Here is a 23,321-nt window from a genome sequence, read left to right as displayed (position 1 = left end):
TTTCAAACCTGCCTACGGAACAGCAAATCGTGTGGAAGCAATTGAGAAGGTTATGAAAAGCCTTTCTGAAGTAGACATGGCTGTCGGCAGCCTTTTGTGCTGCTTTGTGGCCAAAATGCTTGTAACTCAAGCCTTCAAACCAAATAAACTCAACAGAGTAAACAAGAGAGGATTTCCTTATAAGTACGTTTGCTGCTGTGTTGCCATAATCAAGATCTGTCACACCCCAAGAGTTGGCTACCGGTGCTGACTCCCCCATTCTAAAGGGCTCTGAGGGGAGGACCCGTGATGCCAGACAAGTCACCTCAGAGCCTGTATCTCTATCACCACAAAAGTCCCAATCATGACAGTCTCCAGCCATCAGCCCTCAGAGAGGGAGCCTGAGGAAAATCACGGCAGCCCATGGGAGTCCCACCAAGTCAGCCCCCTTTACAAAGATGAGCGCCTCTGCCCGTTTTCATACTCACAGCATCAGCTTCTGCTTTTTCCCTAGACACTCTCCCACCTGCGACAACTGATTCTAAGGCGGTGACCCAGCGCTGTTTGTCGGGGAAGCTGGGAGCTAGCAAGTAGAGGGTTCTCCCGGGCCAGCAGGTGGTATGAGGGTGAGATTCCATCTTCAGGATGTATGGGACATCTAGGAGATTCGACAGAGAGCACAGGGTTGGGTTTGGGTTCCCCCAGCTCCCACTGGGAGGGATGGCCCTGAGATAGCAGAGAGAGTGCCAAGCCACATGAGTCCTAGTTACCACTAAGATGGAGGAGCTGAGGAGGTTGGGCCTCCTTTGCAGGCCAGTCACCCCTGTGCCCCCTCCCGCCCTTGCTGATTTGTCAAGCCCCGCCCACCTGCAGAGTGGGGCTCTCCCGCTTCTCCTCACCTGCTTTGGCTGTATTTGCAAGTTCAGAAGCACCGACGGCGCCATGAATAGATACGTCCCCATCGGGAAGGCACAGCTCAAATTCTTCCACCGGCCTCTGTCCAGCTTGGTGCAAAGAGGAAGCGCAGAAAGAAAAACAAAAGAACAGGACCAAGAAAAGGGGAGAAGAGAGGAAGAGAGAGAGGGGGCGAGAGAGAGACAGTATGCATGGAAAGAGGCGCACGAGAACAAAGGAGGAGGAAAAAGGTGTGCAGAGAAGGCGGAGAGGGAAGATAAAAAAAATAAAGTGTGTCAGATGAGTAGCACAGTCAACTTTCTGATGACGATGCGGATTTATGGGCTAGTTGACTGAGGCAGAAGTTCTCTGAAGGTGTATTAGCAGGTAGAATCTTCAGGGCAGCACCCTGCAGGTTCTTCAGAGGGGAGACCTATAGACGTGAGTATCGTACCAATAACCTTTAGCCAAGTCATTTGGGTTTTAGTTTTCAAAAATGGAAAATCGTAGAAGGCTCGCAACGCAGTCCAAAAAACAAAGCCTTCACGCCGACACTGGGAGACCTGGGTCAACCACGTGCAATGAAATTCCCCCTGAATCATTAATTTACCTTCTCTGGCTTCGTTGTCATAAATGAGGACTTTGGATCCCTCCAGGACGATGTACTTCCTGTCCCAGCCTTGCTGTCCTCGTTTGTTATTCCTGGGAAAACAGAGATGGGAATGAAGAAATGTTTGAACTCAGAAGAATCAGGCGGGAGGAAGGGGTGGGCATGGGAGGGAATCTTCTCTAGAAAAGACACTTCCCTAGGAAACATCAGGAATGCAAGTGCCAGGGGAGGGAGGAAAAACTGCCTTCTACTCTTCTAGGTTCTGGGGCTGGCCTAGGAATTCAACTGATCTAAGGGAGATGAACAGGAGAAAAGCACACAAATTTTATTTTACATGGACATGGGAGTCTCCAAAGAAAATAAAGACCCAAGGAGCCGACAGGCTCGGGTGTTTGTGTACCACGTTGAACAAAGAGTAGCAGTTGTGAAAAAGTGACTAAAATGTCCAAGAGGGCCCAAGGAAGATAAGAGTTTCTTTAACAAGGTCTGTTGGCACAGATTTCTCTCGGCCGGTCTTGACTCCTGTCTCTGGTGATAAGAATGTTTCTTTCCTCTTGGTATAGAGAGAGCAGCTTTTAGCTGAGAGTTTTATCTCCTACTTTCAAGAAGAGAAAGGTGGAGGTCAGAGTGTCCTTCTTGCACCTGCTGTTTTTCAAGTGCCTTTAGCTCAAAATAATTTTTAACGCAAAGTGGCATATTTTGGGGTGACATTCTGCCACCATTCACCAGCACCCGCCCCAGGGCAAGCCACGCTGCAACAGTACCTGGGAACCTTCATCCACCCTTCCAGGTGCAAGCTGCTGCTGGGCTCCTTGGTCTGCAGACCCGGGGAGTTCATTTTGTCACGGCAGAAGGCCTCAGTGAAATGCGTGGCATATTCGGCTGGCAGGCCACAAGTGGCTGGCAAGCACGTGGAGCACTTGGGATGACACATCACCTGACATTCTAGGGAGAAGCAATGAACCACCTGAAAACACGCTTGGCGGATCCTGGACCATTCCCTTCCTCTGCCAGCCAACCCCCTGCCGGGCCGTCACTCTCACCCCATCATCCAGGTAATCCCTAAGCTTTCCCAGGAGCCAGGCCCCTCTAGAGAGAGGAAACAAGAGCCAAGCTCCCTGGACCCAATTTTCCTGGCTTCTCCCAGGCTGCCACAAAAAAAGGCGTAAAGGACATATTTGCACATTTCACTCGGAGCCAGCACACAGCCTAAAGGTAGGGAGAGACCAGCCTGATGAAGAGGGGCTGGAAATTAACAAAGCCGAAGGTATTTCACACAGGGGGTTGGAGACAGGAGCTGAAAACATTTATAAACTCACTCCTCTTTCAGGGGAAAAAGGGCGTCCTCCCACCGAAACTAAAAGCTTGAAAATGAATGCACTGTATGATGAGGAATCTAAAAAGAACAAAAAAAACCACCTCCACGAGATAGATTTTTTTAGGTGGAGACGCACAGGTGCTGCCGCCAAGCACAGCTGCTGCTCTTACCGAGACATTTGGATGCCTGGCGTCCAAAGTGCACAGTATCCAGACACACAGCACACTTTGTGGCTCGCATGTTCAGTCCTACATTAAATCGGTGAGGAATATTGTGGTGCATGCGCTCCTTAAGACGCCGACTGAATTCTGGAGGAAAATTTTTAAAAAAATCATTAGAGTGCTATAAACGACACCATCCAGAAGGTGAAAAGATAACCCACAGAATGAGATAAACATTTGCAAATCATCTCTCTGACAAGGAACTTACAGAATCTATAAAGAACTCTTACAATGCAATAATAAAAAGACAACTCAATTAAAAGATGGACAAAGGATTTGAATAGAAATCTCTCCAAAGAAGATAAACGGCCAACGAGTACATGAAAAGATGCTCAACATCATGAGTCATTAGGGAAATGCAAATCAAAACCACAATGAGATGCCAGTTGGTGCTCACTAGGTCATCTAGAATCAATAATGTGGACAATAAGTGTTGGTGGGGACGTGGAGAAACCGGAATTCTTATACATTGCTGGTGGGAATATAAAATGGTGCAGTCACTTTGGAAGTCCCTCATAAAGTTAAACATAGGACTACCAAATGACCCAGCAATTCTACTCCTAGGTATATACCCAATAGAATTGGAAACATATGTAACCACTAAAATTGGTACACAAATATTTTTAGCAGCATTATTTATGATAGCCAAAAGATGGAGACAACCCAAACGTCCATCAATGGATTAACAGATAAACACGATGAGCTATCCATACCATAGAATATTATTCAGCCATAAAAAAATGAAGTATTGATACATGCTGCGACAGGGATGCATATCAAAAACATGATGCTCAGTGAAAGCAGCCAGACACAAAAGGCCACATACGGTATGAGATACGAAACAACCAGAATGGCAAATCCACAGAGATAGTGAATTAGTGGTTTCCAGAGGTTGGGTGGAGGGAAAAATGGGAAGTGACTGCTAACGGATATACAGTTTTTGTTAGGGGGGGAAAAGTGGGGCCAAAGATGTTCAAAAATTAGAATGTGATGGTGGCACAACCTTGTGAACTTTCCAAATGAGTGAATTGTATGGTATGTCAATTTATCTCAATAGGCTGTTAAAAAAACCATTAGAGCAGGTTAGTTACAGATTGTGAAACTATTTTAACACTAACAGATGCATCTAGATTTACATGAATTAACTTAAAATCTCCATTATCCAGTTATTAGGAATGAGGGTTTTTTAAAGAACATATTACTGGTAGGAGATTGGCTATATGAGAGCATAGATGTTTGTGGGCATAAAGAAACATATGCTTTTAAGTCAAATGTTTGTAAATATTTTAGGCATAGAAGCTTTGTCTTCCAGATGAAATCATATATCTAGAGCTTTTCAGAGTTCAGTTTAAAAATCACTATTATGAATCAGAATTTCCAATTATTAAATATATAAACTTACTGAAGAATTTTCCCTTCATGTCCAGTTCTTTCATGAAAAACCTCCTTTTGTTAAAAACCCAACTTTTAAGCCTCAAAGAACTGATTCTTACATTTATATTCCAGGCTGTTAAAATTAACAAGATTGATTTTTTTTCTATTTAATGGGCCCCCCTCTCAACAGTGACCTGGAACTAGTTAAAGGCAGCTTCAAACAGAGAGAAAAGCTCAGGATCCCAATTTCTGAATCCAAAGTGAGTTCTCCATATAACATCGTCCCCCTTCCTTGATCAGACAGTTGCGAGGAATAAATAACACGCATGCACTTTGAAACTGTGAATATGCAACACACCCAAAGCAGGAGCTTGGAGTATTAGGAACGACTCAGGTAGCTGCTCTGTGCAGCTTTGTCGGTGGACACCAGGGCCTCCGTGTTACCATCACCACTTTGATGACTTTAAGAGTACAGCTCTTTGATTCAAAGTGTTGTGTAAACATAGGAAACAAGATGACATCCTCATTGAAGAAAAAACAACAATAAAATGCCATCAAGATTTACAACTAAAGAGGTTTGACACCATGATGCTGACCCACAGCTCTACTCCACGTTCCCTAAGACTTTCCAAACCACCTTCCCTGGCCCTTTTTTTCAGGTCCTTTCCATCTCTAGGTAGATAGAGTACTTTTGAGACCACAAAGAAAACTCACACGGTTGGTAGGAATATAAATTGTCACAAACTACCAATACTCAAAATGCATGTAATCTTTAACCCAACAATTCATTTCCCATGAACTTATCCTATAGCCATAATGCCCACAGAAGTACAGGATGTTCACTACAGGGTGTCTGTGGGAACAAGGAATTGGAAATAACCTAAATGCTCATCAACAAGGGTCTGTTTAACACATGAATCATACACCCGCACCATGGAATATTATGCAGCCCTTTAAAAGGTTGACGTTGATCCATGTGTTAATAAGAAACCCTCTAAGATAATGTTTTAACTAAAAGAAGAAAGGTGTTTTGCAGAGTATAACACAGTGTGCTATGATAATTATAAAAGAAAAAAGGGCTGAGAAAAATACGCTCATTTTCTCATACTCTTTAAATATACACACATAAGATACATGAACAATACGTGGTTACATACATGAACTAGTGCCTGAAGAACATAATGGTTGACTCTGAGTAAGGGAAGTGGGATGGGGTGGAGAGAAGACCTACTTCTTACTCACTATCGCCTAGTTTTATTACTTGTCATTTTTATCATACGTCTGCATTGTAAAAAATTTCAACAAAACTCCAGTGGCCCCTTGAGAACGTACCCTCTGGAGTTGAAGACTCCTTTCTGCGGCTGGAAGGCGGGGCGAGCAGGCTCATGGCACTGGGCTGGTGCTCGGGTGACCGCACGATGGCGGACATGGCGATCTGCTGCCTCGCAGTGGCTGGCGTAGATGGGTGCGGGTGGTCTGTGGCTTTCCGGTGGGCAGCTGGAGAGAGACCAGTCCAACGTCTTTTGGTTAGCTGGGTCACCAGGAGGACCCAACCAAGTGGACTGCCCCTGGGCTGTCTTTCATGGACCCGAGACCAAAAGGACACATTTTGTGCCATATCGGCAACACCAAGGATGCCGAGAACTTTTCGGACTTGGGCTGTCTGGACTGAAGGCGTATGGGCCATAAACACAGATGCTGAACTAGGGCCAATCTCCTTGAGATCGGTCCTCCGCCTTTCCACAGCACTTTGCGTAGTGAGCGCCCCTACCTTCCTCCCGGGCGGACCGGAGCTCAATGCGGGTCTTCTGAAGGGCTTCCTCCAGCTCTGCACAGCGAGCTTTCTCCTTCTCCAGGGCCACCTTCAGCTCATTGTACTGCAGAGGAACCTGTGTGGGCAAAGCAGGGTCCTCTTTCCGTCGACTAAATAAACCCTAGCAATGGAAACAGAGATATCTCCTAACTCCTGGAAACTGGCACTTTAAGCTAGCTAAAGGAGCTCTGACTTGGGAGGAGCAAACCACGAAAGCCGGGAGCATACTCACTGTAAGCAGATTTAGTAAAAATGGCATGCGAAGGGGGAAAAGGGGAGACTGAGCCACAGCCCATTCCAGCCGGCTGGAAAAAAGAGGGGTGCAGAGTTTTCACCAAGAGGCTTAAAGCTGCTTGAATTGCCACCACCTCTTCCTTTAGCATTTCCAAGGAGAGCCATTTCCTGAGTCTTTACCCTCAAAAAATGGAAGTGGAGGATGGAGTCAGGAGAGGTGGTTCAGAAATCACTCTTGCCTTGAATTTGTCTCATGATGCTTAGTTACAAGACACAGGGATGAGTGCTTTTAAAAAAGGAAGCAAAAAAATCGAATACTAAAAGGATGTCAAAACGAGGGGCTTACTCAAAAAAATGCAAATGGAACATGTACTGTACGTGAAGAAAAAAGAAAAACATAGAAGAATACAACTGAAAAAAAATTAACAATGAAAAAAGAAATGGCAACACCCTAACTACATCAAGTGACATAATCAGATAACAGTCCACTGCTAAAACAAAAAAGATTAAATCTCATAGGCATTGCAAGCACAGACAGGCACATGACACACAAGAAAATCCTTCCCCTGCAGCCACCCTGAGTAGCAGGCTGCTCTCATCTCCTTACAGTAGAGACAGCATCAGGATCCACTGGGACCGAGGGCCCACCTCAGTCCACTCCTCAGTATTCCTCCAAAGGCATCGCAGGCCTTTCCTGCAAAACCGCTGCCTCTGCGACTCTGGGGTACAAATGCCTTTAGAAGGAAACGCGAGCTCCTTAGAGGCCCTTTGGAATGGAGAACACTTGGCCAAACCTAGGAGGAGGGCTTCAGCGGTTTAGGGAAGCATGTTTTGGACTTACTAAAAATCTCCCCATGCACGCGGGCAGATACATATAACCCTCTCCATAGGTTTTGCGGGTTTTTTGGCCATAGTTTTTAATATGTTGTCTGTTACAATTTTAAAGGGATGGAGCAGTACTCCATGGAAGGTACAGCTATCCAATCAGGCACTTTAGACGGGCATTTCGACAATCTGGGTCCCAGTCTCTTTGTGAGCCAACCAAAAGGACTGGACCAGACAAGTTCTAACCTTTTCTAGAGTCCCACACAGATGACCTGAGAATCCTTCTCTCTCTAGAGTCCCACACATGTGACCTGCTACTCCCTCTGGAGTCCTGTGCCCCGACCTATGTACAAACCTTTCTCTCCGCATACCACCCCCGCCCCAGCTGCTTAGGGAAAAAAATCACTCCCTTAACAGAGACAGGCACCACAATTTTAAAGGCCATGGACAGAAAGTAGCTTGTTACAGACTTTATAATGATACCCTCTCTTTAACAGCTATTCTGATTATCTCAAAACCTATTTTTCAACCCAAAATAAAACATTTTGTGCATTTTGTTCTCTTCAATGTTCCTAAGATGCTCTATCAACCGTGGTGTACACTGAAACTGAGGATCAAGCCAAACTGTCAACTCGCCACTTTTCCAACACTTTGACCCACCTTTTTCTTTTTAGCAGGTTGGTCCATTTTGGCTTGCAGAAAATCAATGAGTTTGGTTTGCTGAGAAATAGTGCCTTCCATTTTCACCTTTTCATGAGAATACAGAACCTAAAATTCAGGAAAACAAGAATAACCTCAGACCCAGAAAGAAGGATACTTTTAAATTTAGTACTTTAAGAAAATAAAAAAGAAAGTCATTAGGATGCCAGCATAGGAAAATTCAATGCCAATGCACTGGGTCAATATTTGTTCACTTAGTCCTCATCTTAGTGCCAAAACACAAAGAGGGAGGATGGATGGATAGATATGTGAAAAAGTAAAACCAGCAAATGATTAATATTAGAATCTAGGGAGTGATCATTAGAGCAGTTTTCCAACTTCTCTGAATGTTTGCAAATTTTTGTAATGAAATATTGGAGAAAATACACAACAGTGCACAACACAAAGACACTGACGGTTTCCCCAGATGACTTTGAGCCATCATGCTTCGCCTCTGCAGACAATTTTTAAGGAAATTCCCTCGGCCGGTTCTCACCTGAATGTTTTCCAGCTGATATTCCAGATCACTCCTTTCTGTCTTCAGCAGATCAGCTCGATCTAGAGCTTCTTGCAGCCCTTGAGTCAGCCGGAAAATATGATTCTTCTGCAGGTCCATCTGCTGCTGTAATTTGGCTTGCTAGTGGGGAGAAAGGCCGGAGAAAGGCTCAGTACCACACACAATACATCTTGTTCCCCCACTGTTGCAATTACCAAACTAATTTCAGGCACGGCACCAAAAGTTCGGCTTTTGAAACCATCTCATTCCAGAATTGCCAATTGTCACCTTATTCCAAAACGATGCATGCATGGTTAAAAAGAATTTGCACAGAAATCTCAGATGGCCAGCAAGTCACAGGATGTCCACTGTAACAGGAAGTCCAGTCTGGTGGGTCTTCCTTCCGGTCAGAGTTGACAGTTAATTTTGGTCCTTAAGAGTCTGAGCCATCTGAGTTAACATCTAAGGCAGTGAGAGTTACTGCCATGACAACTAAGTTCCAATTTGTCCTTATTTTTTGTTTTTAAGATCTCAGCTGTTACTATGCAGAATCACTTTGCACGGACAGTATGGAATACACAAGGCGAATCACGTCATCTCTAACTGAAAGAGTTCCTCGTCAGGGTGAGGGACCCCAAAAAGCACGCAAATAGCCACAATCGTAGGACATATTTTTACAGCGTGGGGAGGAAAGAAACAGAAGATCCCAGATTCAGTATGAGTGTTGGTAAAACCCAGGAAAAAAAAATTAAATTTAGTATACTGGAAACAGTTTTGTGCTGGAAATCTTCCCCCAATTTTTATAATGGAAGTCAACCAGAAAATAGGGCAGGTTATAAAGAGACTGCTTTTATGGCTCTCTTTCCCTAAAATGCTTCTGTGTCTACAAAGCAGGAGAGAGCAGAGATCCTGACAAAACACTGCTTGATTTCACCCAACCCCTGGTTTACAGTCTTAACCACGCTAGCAGTGGCCCAAATCCTCTCTTCCCTGGTGGCCTAGATCCTCTGCAGACTTAAGGACTGAGAGCTACTGAAGAGCACTAAACATCACCACCGGAGTTTTCCGACAGGCCATGGCAAAGCTCAGTGCTCCCGGCCCCAGCAAGCTGAGAGCAACTGATGACCTCGTGTTGACCCTCTCCATCTTACTTCACTTCCCTCTGTCTATGTTTTATTTTTCTTTCCTTTTCTACTCTTCACCTGCCCTTCCTCTTCAGAGGGCGATCACTGCTTGGGGCATACTGCAGGGTAGTGGAATAAGCCTGGACTTTGAAACGTTAGAAACCCTGGTTGAAATCCTGACTTTAACACATATCAGCCACATGACCATGGGATGCTTACACTGCCTCTAGGGGCATCAGGTTCTTCCTCTGAAAAAGGATATAATACCTGCCCTCACCAGTGACATCCTACACACAGTGCCCAGCACACAGTTGGTGCTCAATGAATTTTAGTGCCATCTCCATTGTCCTTCCTTCTTCCCTCCAACCAGGTCAGCTGCTCTCCTCTCACCTTCTTATCTGCCTTTCCCATCCCAACCTACTCCACCAGCCTCTCCCCTATCAATCCTCCATAAAGCAAGAGATACTGTTACTAACCAGAGACCACCCAGCCCATATGCCAACCTGGAATTTCTGAATCAAACCACAGAACCCCCTAAAATACAGGAAAAAAAGAAAAGGAAAACAGCTAAGATAACCTTTAAAAGGAGCTATCAGTCCCCTGCAGCACAAGTGATTTCTTCCACAAATAACCCTCTTTGGTTTCTTCCCACTATTTTAGGACACATTAATTGCTAGGCAGGAGGCAGAGAAACAAGTGCTGGGCACAAGAATCTGTTTGGTGACAGCCAGGCCCAAAATATTTTTCTAGAATAAATACATCAACTGTCCATTAGCTTTCCAAGAAATAGGCTGCTTATTTACTATAATAAAAAAACAGCTAAGGGGCTGGCTCTGTGGCTGAGTGGTTAAGTTCGCGCGCTCCGCTGCAGGCGGCCCAGTGTTTCGTCAGTTCGAATCCTGGGCGCGGACATGGCACTACTCATCAAGCCACGCTGAGGCAGCGTCCCACATACCACAACTAGAAAGACCCACAACGAAGAACATACAACTATGTACCGGGGGCTTCGGGGAGAAAAAGGAAAAAATAAAATCTTTAAAAAAAAAAAACAAAAAAAAAACAGCTAAGAGTGACATTTGTGCTCAGTGAAATGTTTTTCAAAACCATTTACCTGCTTCCCAGAGAGAGGCAAAGGGAGGTGATTCATGGGTCGGTGTCAGACTGAAAGGAGGGCTTTAGCTATGTGCTTAGACCTGTCCAACAATTTTACAAGGGTGACAGGAGACTGGGAGGAAGCATGAAGGAGCTAGACGACAGAATGAGAGCATCAAACAACCCTGGTGGCTAGAAAGATGGATCAAAACCAACAAGAGAAAGTTCAGTGGGATGGTATTTTCTCCAACATCAACTGAATAAATACAGAACACAAAGATGTTAAAAAAACAAACACTTGTAGAAGGGTAGGTGGTGACTTGACAGGTCAACAGGTATCAATAGTGGGATAAAGCTACCCAAAGAGCCTGGGTCATTGGCAGAGGTTTCCAGAGCCCAGAATGGAGATGGAGATATCCCACTGTATTCCATGCTGTTCAGACCACATGGCCCTCTAGAAACTCTCTTTGCAAAGATAAATCTACCAGAAAAGAACATGCCAAACTTGGAGGAACTTGAAATATTTCATTTAGAAAAGAGAAGATGATTTGGAGTGGGAGAGTAGGTAAGATATCTAATCAACTGTCACGGAGATAATAAAAGTAGTTATTGAGGTCAGCCCCATGGCCTAGTGGTTAAGTTCACGCACTCTGCTTCAGCGGTCCAGGGTTTTACCAGTTCAAATCCTGGGCAGGGACATGGCATCGCTCATCAAGCCATGCTGAGGTGGCATCCCACATGCCACAACCAGAAGGACCCACAACTAAAAAAGTACACAACTATGTACTGGGGGGCTTGGGGAGAACAAGGAAAAATAAAATCTTAAAAATAAAATAAAATAAAATAAAAGTAGTTATGGAATCATCACAGGACTGTATGAGTTAATTCATGTAAGGTACTCAGAAAGGTACTTTGCACATATTAAGCGCTAATTAAATGTTAGTTGTTATTATTCTCAGGCTTCAGTCCAAAATAAAAAAGGACTTCCTAAGAATCAGAGTTGTTGAAAAATGGGTTGGAATGTGAGAGTCACTGTAAGTACTGAGGTGGAGGTTCAACAAGGCTCGCCTATGAGGAGTGCTGGAGAAGGGATTCTCTACCTTGGACAAAAGATTAATTTGACCAGGATCAGCAAATGGACTTTCAGCTCTGGTGTTACTTCCAGTGGACCGATAGTGGCTATAAAGTGCCATATCCAAAAGCTTCTGAGGCCATCTCGGGCTCACGAGGAAAGATTTGGGAGAAAGAGCCATTAGTAAAGTCTGTTAGGGGCAGGGATAAAGGGAACAGTGGCAAAAGTGCTGGGAATTTGGACTAGATGACATAAAAAAATTCTTTCTAACCCTGAGACTCTGATTCCGAACTCATTTTCAAGTCTCTGTCCCTAATGAAGAGGATATCTGAGTGAAGCCCTTGGTCACATGCTTATAAAGTGCACACCACAACCAAGCATCCTAGACATATTTTGGACAATAAAGATCATTCTTTGTTTCACAGTGGTTTCAACCGTCAGCAAAATCTGCCTCAAACTCAATGTCAGCCAGATGTCTGTGCTCAAAAATCTATCTGTGAGGTACAGACTGAGAAACTGGAAATGTTCTCACGTAGTGTAGAAGTGAGAACGAGGGGACTGAAGCCAGCATTCTATTCCGAGCACTGTCACTGACTCACCACGTAACCTTGGACCAAAGTATGGAGCTGTCAGGGCCAACTCTCCTTCCTCGGAAGGAAAATAGGACAGGCGAGATCATTGATTATTTCTGTTCTTTCTGTTTCCAACAAGTGCCCAAAGTGGGAACGCTGTCTATTCATTCCACATCAAAGACCATAATTCTCTCATTGACCACCAGGTAGATTTTTAAATTTGTATTACAGTGATCTTAGGGCTGCCTTTGGTGAACTTCCCATCCATGTATACCTATAATTAATTTGATTTTCAAAATTTTTTATTGTGGTAAAATATATATAACATAAAACTTACCATTTTAACCATTTTTAAGTGTACAGTTCAGGGGCACTAAGTACATTCACACTGGTGCGCAACCATCACTACCATCCATCTCCAGAACTTTCCCAAACTCCCACTCCTATTTTTTAAAGTATCATTTCATAAAACATTTCATACTCACCTGTAAAATTTTCACCAGACTTTTCAAACTTAATAACATGGCAATATTATTTCTACTAGCAGAGTTCCTCGGGAGTTATGGGTATCATACAGTAAACCCTCAGTTAACCAGAATAGGTAATCTGGTTAACTGAACTGTCAGGCTCCCTCCAAGAGAACACTCCTGGAGTCCAGCTTCTCATTAAATATCTTTATAAAGTGTGTTTGTCCTGGTTGGTCAATTCTAATGAACAAAGCAGAATCATCAGTGATTCAACAGACAGGGCTTTGGTTGGGAGCGGGAAGTAGTCATCAATTTAAATGGAGATTTTCAGAATTCTGTTAAAAGGTACAGGAAATAATATAAGGGACGGGTTTAGGAGATCCATTTGAGCTTTTCATTTTATGTCTCAAAAGCAGGGCATAATTTTTTTTTAACTGAATTAACTGAATGTTCAACGTCTTCATGAAATTTGGTAGTCAGCATAATCTGATCAAGTCTCTGCCCTGTGCACAAAGCTAATTTGCATGGATGTGCTATCAGCCTGAAACTTAATATACTTTGGATGTTAACTCTAAAGAAAAATTTAACTTAATATTCATTCACCCGTCTATTTAATAAACTTCCATTTGGCACATACTCACTATGTGCTTCTCACTCTATTAAGCACCATATGGGAGGACACAAACGACAGGGATCCTCCGGTCTTCATGACACATTCTTTAATGTGTTAAATACCTTCGAGAAAGTATCAAGTGACCACTTTACTCTTCCTCGAAAATTCTAATTTCAAAATTTGAACGTCTAATTTGGATCTGACTACCTGAACGTAAATTTTCACTTTCGAAATTCCAGCTGGCTCTATTTAGCAGGTGCGTTCACTCACCTCTTCCAGAAGCCTTTGTTTGAGCTCTCTTTCGGTCTCCAGTTTCTGTTGTAAACTTCGGGCATTCATTTCCAGCATGGCGTGTTTCTTCTCCAGGTCGTTGAGCTGGACATTTGGAAAAATTGGCCATGATACCACATTTAGGAATGTCAGATGCTAATAACTTTTGGAAATATCCACAAACCTTCACATGTGAAGAATAATCAAGTTCTAACGGTCAGAATATAAATATTGTTTTTTTAAAAATTTACCACAAAAGTCCATGTCATAGACAGTCCTTATGTAAGTTATTCTATGAGGTAGGAATTATTGCTAAGGGGTGAGTCATATAAACAGCTGTGACAAGTTTGAAGCGGATGATTGCTTTGGCTGGATTTAATTAAAGAATCATGCTGAATGCCTGCTACTTGCACAGGATTCTATCAGGGGTTTTTGGGATGAAAGGATAGATGAGCTCTCTCAAGGAACCTACATGAAGTCACAAGCAGAGGGTGGCCCATAACTAGACATACACACAAAAAATGACTGCTTTGTCACATGATAATTTAGATACGGAGAAGAAAAACTGATCTTGAATGACCAGTCATCAAGAAAAGATGGTATGAGAATGTCTAGAGTCTTAAAGGAGGGGTGGAACTTGACTAGAGAATACTTTAAGAACAGTCAAATAGAAAAAAATATTCTTCAAGTTGAACACAAAAGGGTTTATTTATCTCCAAATAATATATTTATTTTCCTCATGAAAAAAAAAAATAGCAAGCCAGTATCAAGGAAGTCAGGAACGTTCCTGAGTGGCAAGTTCTAGCCTTGAATTCAATCATTTTATTTCTATGATACTCTGGTAAGAAAATAATCAGATGTCTATAAAGACTTATGTTCATCACACTGTTATTTATAATGGCAAAAAATTGAAAGAAGCTCAAGTTTCCAACACAAGTGGAATGATTAAAATAGGTACTTCCGTGCAATTGATGTTTTTAGAACTACATCTTCAAAAAATATTCAATAACTCAGGAAAAGCCCCTAGTTATATGATGTTTTTAAAAAAAATACATAAAGCTGTTTATATAGTAAGAACCTAAATTTATACAAATATTTATGTGTGTTGTGTGTGTGTGTACACATAAACATATTATGCAAAGAAAAAACTACAAATAAATTCACCAATATAACAGTAGTGACAGATTACCAGTCACTTTTTCCTTTACTTTTCTGTGGTTTCCATAGCACCAGAATGACCCCAAATAATTACTCTTATAATCAGGAAATAACAGAGTTATACAAAACTCAGATTATTACTCTACGTGTGTGTTTGTGTGTGAAAAAGAGTATATGTGCGAGGCTACGTATATACATAAAATTTCTCTAATCTTCACTTTTGTTTTCCATAACATTGAAGCACTTATTCTAAATCTCTTTCAAGACTATTAGATTAAATCTCCAAAACAGTGGTCCATCACCTGGTAAATATAATATGGAGTGCTACATGGACAGAACACACGTATTTCCAGTGTGAAATACTGAGGACTAGCATTGTCGTCAGACCCTATCATGTCCCTGGACTTGGAACACAGGGAGGCTGAGCTGCCTATTACAGTAGCAATGGAATTAGCATTAATCCTTGCCACCAAGCACTTCCCAAGGATACTCAACATTAAATCCATAAATCCTTCTAGAAATCAAGTGCCAGAAAACGAGAGTTGTGCACGCAGATCAAAATTCGGACTTCAGGGGCCCAGAGAGGTGGATGTTAAGAAGCCATTGACCGACTGTGAGACCCCAGTACCCACCACACCAACTCACACTATTATCTACCAAGGACATCCCACAGTAAAGCATAACCATGTGACTCTACTGGACTGAGTAAACGTATGTTTATGAAATACGTTGACCATGGATTGCATTTGAATTTGTGTCAAGCATGCCTTCCAAAAGATGGAAATGAAAATGTTTTCCAGAAAGGCAGAAAGGATGGGCACTGACCTTGTCAGAGAGGCTCTCAGCTTTCAGCTTCTGTTCTTTGAGAGCCTGCTGCAGAGCGAGAATCTCGGCCTTGTGTTCCTTCACTGCCAGCTCCACCACCTGGCGCGACTCAGTGATGCGCTGATCAGCTCTTGCCCTGATGGAAAAACACAGGCCCATTTCAGAAGCCCCACCATCACTGACCCAGAGAAAGGAAGCTGGCCCATCTCTAATCCTGATAAGCAACCAAACTGGCTGCAGGCTGGATAGATGCCCAACCCTGACTCCTACTTCCAAGTTACGTCCTGCTTCCTGACCGCTTACTGAGTGATGATTTGACCCACTTTAGGCCTTGGGTAAAAATATTCTTCATAGGTAACGTTCTCGTGCGTACTCACTTGGAAAGGCTGAAGGGGAAAAGGCAATTTTCCAAATACAACCGGGCTGAAGAGGATGTGTCAAGACTGTCACAGCCTCCCTTGGGAGTGGAAAGGAAATGAGGTCCCACTGAAGGACTACAGGGTGCAGAGGACCATGGGAGATGCCATTTGAGCAAACATTTCTTCTCCTTAAAGTACATGCAGTAAGTTAAGTGTTCGGGGTGCTCATCAGGAAACTGAAAATTGAATCTGATGAATGTGTACATAAATAAGGTTAGAGACTAGAAAAATTAGAAGCAAACTAGAAAAATCACTTCCTCTCACCCATTTAGGTCTTACATTTTACTACTTCCACACCTGGGCTTGCAACACTGTCCTTCCCTACCCTACAAAGCCCGATCTGACTCAGCCTTGAAGGACAAACTCAAAGGTCATGTCCTTCATAAAACCTTTCTTAATTTCCCCTCCCAGAAGTAACCTCTCCTTGCTCTGTATCCAGAGCATAAATGTACTTCTCTCCTGGCACACCCAACTCTCTGTTTCAGACAATAAATATCTGAATACACAGTTTATCTCCACTAGACTCTTAGCCTCTTGAGGACAAGAATTAAGAATTATATTTTACTCATCTCAGTATCCCACATAACACCAAGACAGCAGGAAAAAAAGGGGGTAAAGCCAAGATCTTTCACAGTTGCCCTTGAAATTATACATGAAATGTCTTCCTAGGCACAGCCCATAATTTTACCTTCCACGTGTGGTTGTGTATCTCTTGATGCTAAAGCCAGCTTCTGATCCCTAAAATTTTCCCTGAAGGGCTCTAGAAACAGCTAGGATAGGAGCTGGACTTGAGGGCAGAAGGAGGGGGTCTGTGTGAAAGACCCAAACAAACCATGAGGACTCAGGGAGCCCAAGAGTTCAGAGGGCAGCAGGAGCAGGTCTTAAACCAGCAGCCCCTCACAGCAGCAAACACCTTGCCCAAGAGGATGCCCGAAAAGGGAACATTTCTACTAGTTTCTCTTGAAATTTAAGAGTCCTCATCTTTTGCCTCTAATCTTTTCTAGTTTAACTGACTTAGCATAGATTAAACATCCAACACATTGATGAGTCTACCATGGCCAAGGAAATGTGGGAAATGCCCAAATGAGTCTGCTGGAGTCCAACTAAATGATAGATATTTCTATGTATAGCTTATCTTGCTTAAGGAGTTTAGAATATCACAGGAAGGTGAGTTTCAGAAGAAGGTGACATTAGTGAGGTTATGAAGGATGGACATGATTCAGTTATGCAGACACGAAGTCATGGGGCTAACACTAGCCTATACGGAGCCTTTGTGCAAACTGGAAAAAGGCACCTGTTCTTCAAGACCATTTATTTCCATCTGCTGGTAAACTGTCGTAATATACCAATTTTGTTAGAACAAAACACTTTCCTGCTGCGAGCTGTAAAATTGTCATAATAAAGCTTCAAATCTATGATGTCTTCAATGTGAACGGCACCCCCTAGAGCTATGCACTACACAACCTGCACTATCGCGGCCTTGGCAAAAAGGGAACTGTGGAAACCAAAGCAGGAAAGCAGACGAAAGATACTGCCTGAACCTATTATTACTATTTCCTACCAAGAAAAAAGAAAAAAACCACTATTCTTCTAGAGCAGTTGTTCTCAAGTGGGGGCGATTTTGCCCTCCAGGGGACGTGACGCAATGTCTGGAGACATTTTTAGTGTCACAACTCGTAGAGGGAAGACTAGCATTACACACAACCAGGATTAAAATGGTGATGGTCTTGCTACACGGTCACAATGATAAGAAACCTGAAGAAAGAGTTTCTGCAAAGAAAGCACTGAGATACTTGCCCTGCTCTCCCCCCAGGCCTCTGCACAGGGGAAATGAACACCAGCTACTGCCACAGAATCCAACTGACACTGACCATATTTACAAGCAGGATGACCAACCCATCCTGGTTTGCTCAAGAGTCTCCCAGTTCCAGCACTGACAGTCTGGTGTCCCAGGAAACTGCTCAGTCCTGGGACAGTCGGTCACCCGCCTCATAACTCTCAGGTGATCCTGCTGCAGTGGCCCATCACTGGCTTTCTACAAACAGGAAGTCCCACCTGCTCTGCTTTTCAGTGTCCAGCATCCTCTGTAACTCTCGAACCCGACACTCAAACTGGGACTTCTCATCGCCAAGGACGCTCCTCCACGCCTCCCACTGCCGCTCTTTTTCCAGAAGCTCGTCGTTCAGGGCCTCCAAATCCATGACCTGTTCTTCCAGCATCGTGCAGGTGGTCTTGAGAGCCTCCATAGTCTGCAAATCAGTACCACTGAGTTGTGCCTTGTATCAAATGAGGATCTCCTGGATGTTACTTTTGTCGGATCAGTTTTAGAAAAGCGCAAGTTTCTAACTACAGTCTGAAATGCAGCTTATCTTCTTCTACAGACTGAGGGGACCAGAAGAGAATGGATGAAGGGCCATTTCTGCCACCACCTTATAGGCAGAACCCAAAGCAAGGCCAGCAGGAGGAGACCACACTTAAAAAGTCAAGGGGCTCATATTGCCTCCCAGAGCATTCTATTTCATTCGTAATTTTTCTAAATCAAAATTAAGAAGAACAACACACTTTCAAAAGCCATTTTTTAAAATGCTCAAGCCTTCAAAACACAGACATGATTATAAAAAAGAGTCCATTTAATGGACAAGGCTCAGTCTTGGAACCCTTGGGAGAGATGCCCCAGGCACTCACTCTAAAATCTAAAGGGGACCAAAGTGTTCTTCGGGATCTCTAAAGGGGATCTCTAACATGGTTTACCGTCCTTACTTGCTTCTGGCTGGTGAGCTGCATCTCTCTCTCTGTGATCTCACGGCGGAGATGGTCCACTTCACTTCGCAGCTGTACTATCTCGTCGTTGGCACCGGAAGCCTCATCGAGTTGTTTGGACAAGTAGAAATTTTGGTTGTTGAGCTCAGCATTGTCCTCGGTCAGCTGGTTCAGCTGCTCCTCCAGGTCTGTGATGACCTAAGAGAGGACAGGAATCCAGTTACACATCAAGCCAGTCAATTTTAAATGAGAAATTGCTCCAAGAGCCATTGGTTTTGAACCTACATGATACTGATAATCACTGTGCAGCTCACGTATTTGCCCATCCAGCCCCAAGAGCCAAACCCAAGCTCCCCACATCCACCCACCTATCACTAAGACACACGTGCTGTGGTAGGAAAAGAGAAGTCTCTGATTCCTTCTAACTCAGGATTCATCTGGAAAGTATGGCAAAGGCCAATCAATCAAAAGTGACTGCCATATGGAAGGGGCAACTTTAAATGAGATCAAGTTAATGGAAGATAATATAATGTGGAAAATGCAAATTGAGGAAAGAGGAATAACAAAGAGACTTGTATCACAATCAGCTAATTAAGCGAAAACACCCATGACACCATCTATAGGACATTATAATTGAAGATAGTCTTAGGAGGCAAAATAAAGTTCTTATCAAGGAAGACTGACAGCAAAGGACACCAAGAGTTACTTTAATAAAATCTCAGGCAATGAATTTAATTTCACACAACGAAGAAAAGAAAAATTTGAGGAAGCTTAGAATAATCCTGAAAATACAATATTATACTATAACATCACTTTAATGGTTTTTATTATACAGTGAGCTATCCGAAAATGGAAAGGCATGTATATGAAATTGTCATTTTATTAAGAGAGATTTAATCTGGTTTTGCTAAATTATTTCCCTGCGCAATGGCAGAATGACTCCAATTTCAGTACATTTAGCATTCTTATTCTCTTGGCTGTGGTTTAGTATCAGTGCTGCAGAGAGCTTTTATATATAATACTTCAGAAGTTTAAGGGCAATTTTCTAATAATAGTTGGAATGAGGCACACGGGCAGTAAATTAAATTTTATGTTAAAAAAAGTAAATTAAAAGGAAATGCCTTGAAGCCTACAGTTATTAATTGTTTCCAATTATCAAAACTAGAGTAGATTTAGTTTATGAAATGTTGCCACTGTTCCCACGACTAATTCCCTATTTTAACCCCCTTTGATTATCAATTAAAAAAAAAATCTTTCCAGGCTTGCAGAATTAAAGAACATCAATTAAGTACATTTGTTCAATGTGGTTCAGAAAACACAGCTTTCATTTTGTAACTGAGCTGACAAGATTTTAATGTAGTAAGTGGGCTAGCAATTTGTATTTTAATGTCAAAAGCCATGTTAATTCCTAATGCACTAGTCTGAGGTACAGTGTCAGCTACAAGAGGGAAAATAAAGGTTGTCTGGTCAGGTTCTTAGCTAGGACTCCCTCTTTATCAGGGGGGAAGAAAAGGAAAAAACTGAAAGTTTGTCATTCCTAGCAGGCAGTTATGCCTCATAGATCCCTGTATCACTCACTCTATGACATGGTCAAATCTCCTAAAACCAGAAACAATAAATGAACAATGCCAACAGTTCAACTGATCTCCTTCGAATGCAGTAAACCCGATCCTGAAGATAGTCTTCATCCTACACTGCAAATGTCTCCATTTAACTATTTTGCCTCCTTCTACTCTTTCCCAAAGAAAAACAAGACTGAGGCAAACTGGCCTGGGAGTTATGCTACAGCCTGGCTTCTGGAACTCCAAAGAGGCCACCTTGAACTTTGTTGGGTTGACTTCTCCATCTGTGACATGGAGGTATATACTAGATTTACCATCTCCTCTGTTTTTACCTTTTTAATGTTTTGAGTTTTCTAACATACTATTCTGTCTTAAAGTATCATGTAAAATACAGGGGACAAACATCAACGACCAAGATGAAGCTTCATTTGAAAGATTACAGTGGTGCCTCTTGAAGAGCAGACTACAGAAAATCAATTCACATAAGAATATATACATGGCCAAAATAATTTACTGCCATTCGAAGACATATTTAAGCCTCTGGTACCCACTTCCTTTCTTTGATTCATGAAATATTTATTTTCATAATGTGAATTATTATAAGTCCATTTCTACCACTTCATCTTCTTCTCCCAAAATTAGATTATAAAGTGCAAAAGAAGAAACATTTGAAAAAAGTCAATGAGGTGCCAAGATTATTCCTCTCACTTCAGTTGAGATGGGCCCATTGAAATAACAAGGGTCCCTCCATTTCCCTGTTGTTATCCGGCTTTCAAGTGGTCTCACATCTCTATTTACAATTTGTGACTGTTGGTTCTATATTTTGTCATCATCTCTCTTTAGCACATTTGACATGAAGAGGATTACATGTTTGTGTGAAGCACCCAAGTCTTCATTAAAAGCATTTTAACTCATTCAGACTTTTTATATATTCCTTCTGCCCCAGCCATACCATGTTTAGCTCGTGACTCTGTTTCAAGTTGCTGGAGTTGTGGTATTAAGTGTTAGACAAACCGACAAACACACACAGTATTGAGTTTGCAGACACTGAACTGACTTGAAACACAGGCAGTAAATTAATGGTCTCCATGGTTTAAAAAAAACGTATCAGAGGAAATCTGTGAATTTGACCCAGGTCATGTGCAAGGAGAATTCTTAGGTCTACTCTGTGGCCATCGGTATATTCTCTCCACACCAAGCACAAATGATCTTTTTACTATATTAGAGTCTGTTAACCTTTCAACGCCAAGGATAGAGAGCAAAAAAGATAAATTGAAAGCCTGATTCCATCTTAGCAGTAAAAAAGATGAGGGAAACAGCTTCATAATGCAGGGGCCAGCAGAGCTTTCTTATACGCTGTTTTTGCAGATAAGAGATTGTGGTACAGTTCTAAGAGAAAACAAAGGATATAAAAAAATGATCTACTCCCAGTGTCCAAAAAAAAAAAGATCTCTGGGGTTATCTGTTGCTTTCCAAGCAAACCTCATGGTTCTGAGAAATAGATGTTAACCCCTCCCACCTTACTGGAAGACCAGCAGAGGGAATGTTACCAGGTAAACGTTTGCGGCATATTGGGGAGAAGAAACCAGCCGGATGACGAGCATCAGGCTAAAAAGACACAGGACTGAAGTCCTATTTTAATGCCTAGTTCTTTCTTGAAGGCAGCTATTTGCATATTATTTATTTTTAATCTTATAGCTGACAGATTGATTCATAATTAAAACCATGTCATATGTTTGCCCACCAACTCCCCTCCAAAACAGACTTAGGTAGGGTTTTAGGTGCCAGATTGAATCAAATCCTTTTTTTAAATCTCTTCAAAATATAGAAATGGTCTGAGCTTGAAAATCTCACTGTTCATGGGCTTTACAAAAGCCGCTTGAGAGCTCCTATCAACTGAGTTATCAGAGGAGTTCCCACCAGTAACGAAGATGACATTGCTCAGTGGAGACAACCTCGGACAGCGCCAGCAAGAAAGGAACATCCATCATGCTCTTCGGAAGTATCTTTAAAGCAGCCTTTGAACTTGCAAAAGTATAACTGAGATCTACTATTGCTGCCAAATGTTGTGCCAAAGTGGTGGTTTTCAAACTTTTTTAAGGAGCAGAACCATTTTCTAAACAATAGATTAGGTCATAAATCCAACATAATAAAATAATAATAGTAACTGACATTGTTTAGCCCTTTCTATGGACCAGGCTCCGGGCAAGCACTTCGATGCATCATCTCATTTAGTTCTTGCAGGAACCCTATGAGGTAGGTATTATTACCAAGTTTCTGGTTCTATGATTCAGTGTTTCCTAAGTTTTACGGTTTCTGGAATTTCAATGTATACTGGAACTAAGCAGCTGTCTCTCTTCCCTCACCCAGCCCCCGAAGAGCAGGTATTAAATGAATTATACATCTTACAATTGATGGCATATTGGAACTAAGGATATACAATGTTATCCCTATTCTACAGGTAAAGAAATGGAGGCTTGGGAGGTTAACATCACACAGGTTCCCAAGAGGCCAGTTTGGAATCCCAACATACTCTGCCTGACTCCAGAGGGCATGGTTTGGACCACTAAGCAACCCAGCTGCTCTAGCCGAAGCGGGGATGGGGGTCACTCTCTCGGTTCCCCCTCCCACTGGGAGAGGCCCCCAGAGGCTTCTCCACAGAGTGCCAGAAGTAAGTAAAGTAAGGAGTAGGGGTCACTTTTCCAGAAAAAGCAAATGTGAGAGATAAAGAGAGTATAAAAGTTATATTCTTAACCAAATTCATTCTACATACTGGCATGTCCTATTAAAAACTAAACTTCCAATTTTAAAAATGTAGGGGAGGGTAGATTACAAAGGGGTACAAGGAAACTTTTGAGGGTGATGGATATGTTCATTATTTTGATGGTTTCACAGGTGTATACATATTTCAAAACACATCAGCT

General features: G+C 42.5%; 1 protein-coding gene across 4 annotated transcripts in view; it reads right to left on the bottom strand.

Moving 5' to 3' along the window:
• The window catches only part of CIT (citron rho-interacting serine/threonine kinase), a 154,502-nt gene that overhangs the window by 19,973 nt on the left and 111,208 nt on the right, over window positions 1–23,321 (bottom strand). For 2 of the 4 annotated variants that reach the window (XM_023647047.2, XM_070275400.1), the window contains exons 25-37: window positions 18,836–19,033; window positions 18,131–18,324; window positions 15,657–15,792; window positions 13,674–13,778; window positions 8,464–8,604; window positions 7,929–8,036; window positions 6,168–6,330; window positions 5,729–5,893; window positions 2,972–3,109; window positions 2,248–2,428; window positions 1,484–1,575; window positions 879–983; window positions 468–637 (exon numbers count right to left, since the gene is read on the bottom strand). In XM_023647047.2, coding sequence (XP_023502815.2) covers window positions 468–637; window positions 879–983; window positions 1,484–1,575; window positions 2,248–2,428; window positions 2,972–3,109; window positions 5,729–5,893; window positions 6,168–6,330; window positions 7,929–8,036; window positions 8,464–8,604; window positions 13,674–13,778; window positions 15,657–15,792; window positions 18,131–18,324; window positions 18,836–19,033 — 1,896 coding nt within the window. The remainder of the gene's footprint in view (window positions 1–467; window positions 638–878; window positions 984–1,483; window positions 1,576–2,247; window positions 2,429–2,971; window positions 3,110–5,728; window positions 5,894–6,167; window positions 6,331–7,928; window positions 8,037–8,463; window positions 8,605–13,673; window positions 13,779–15,656; window positions 15,793–18,130; window positions 18,325–18,835; window positions 19,034–23,321) is intronic. The other 2 variants (XM_070275401.1, XM_070275402.1) reach the window with 1 other exon arrangement.

This window comes from Equus caballus, chromosome 8, assembly GCF_041296265.1.
Source record: "Equus caballus isolate H_3958 breed thoroughbred chromosome 8, TB-T2T, whole genome shotgun sequence".
NCBI classification, from domain to species: domain Eukaryota; kingdom Metazoa; phylum Chordata; class Mammalia; order Perissodactyla; family Equidae; genus Equus; species Equus caballus.
This window is presented reverse-complemented; position numbering and strand designations above follow the sequence as displayed.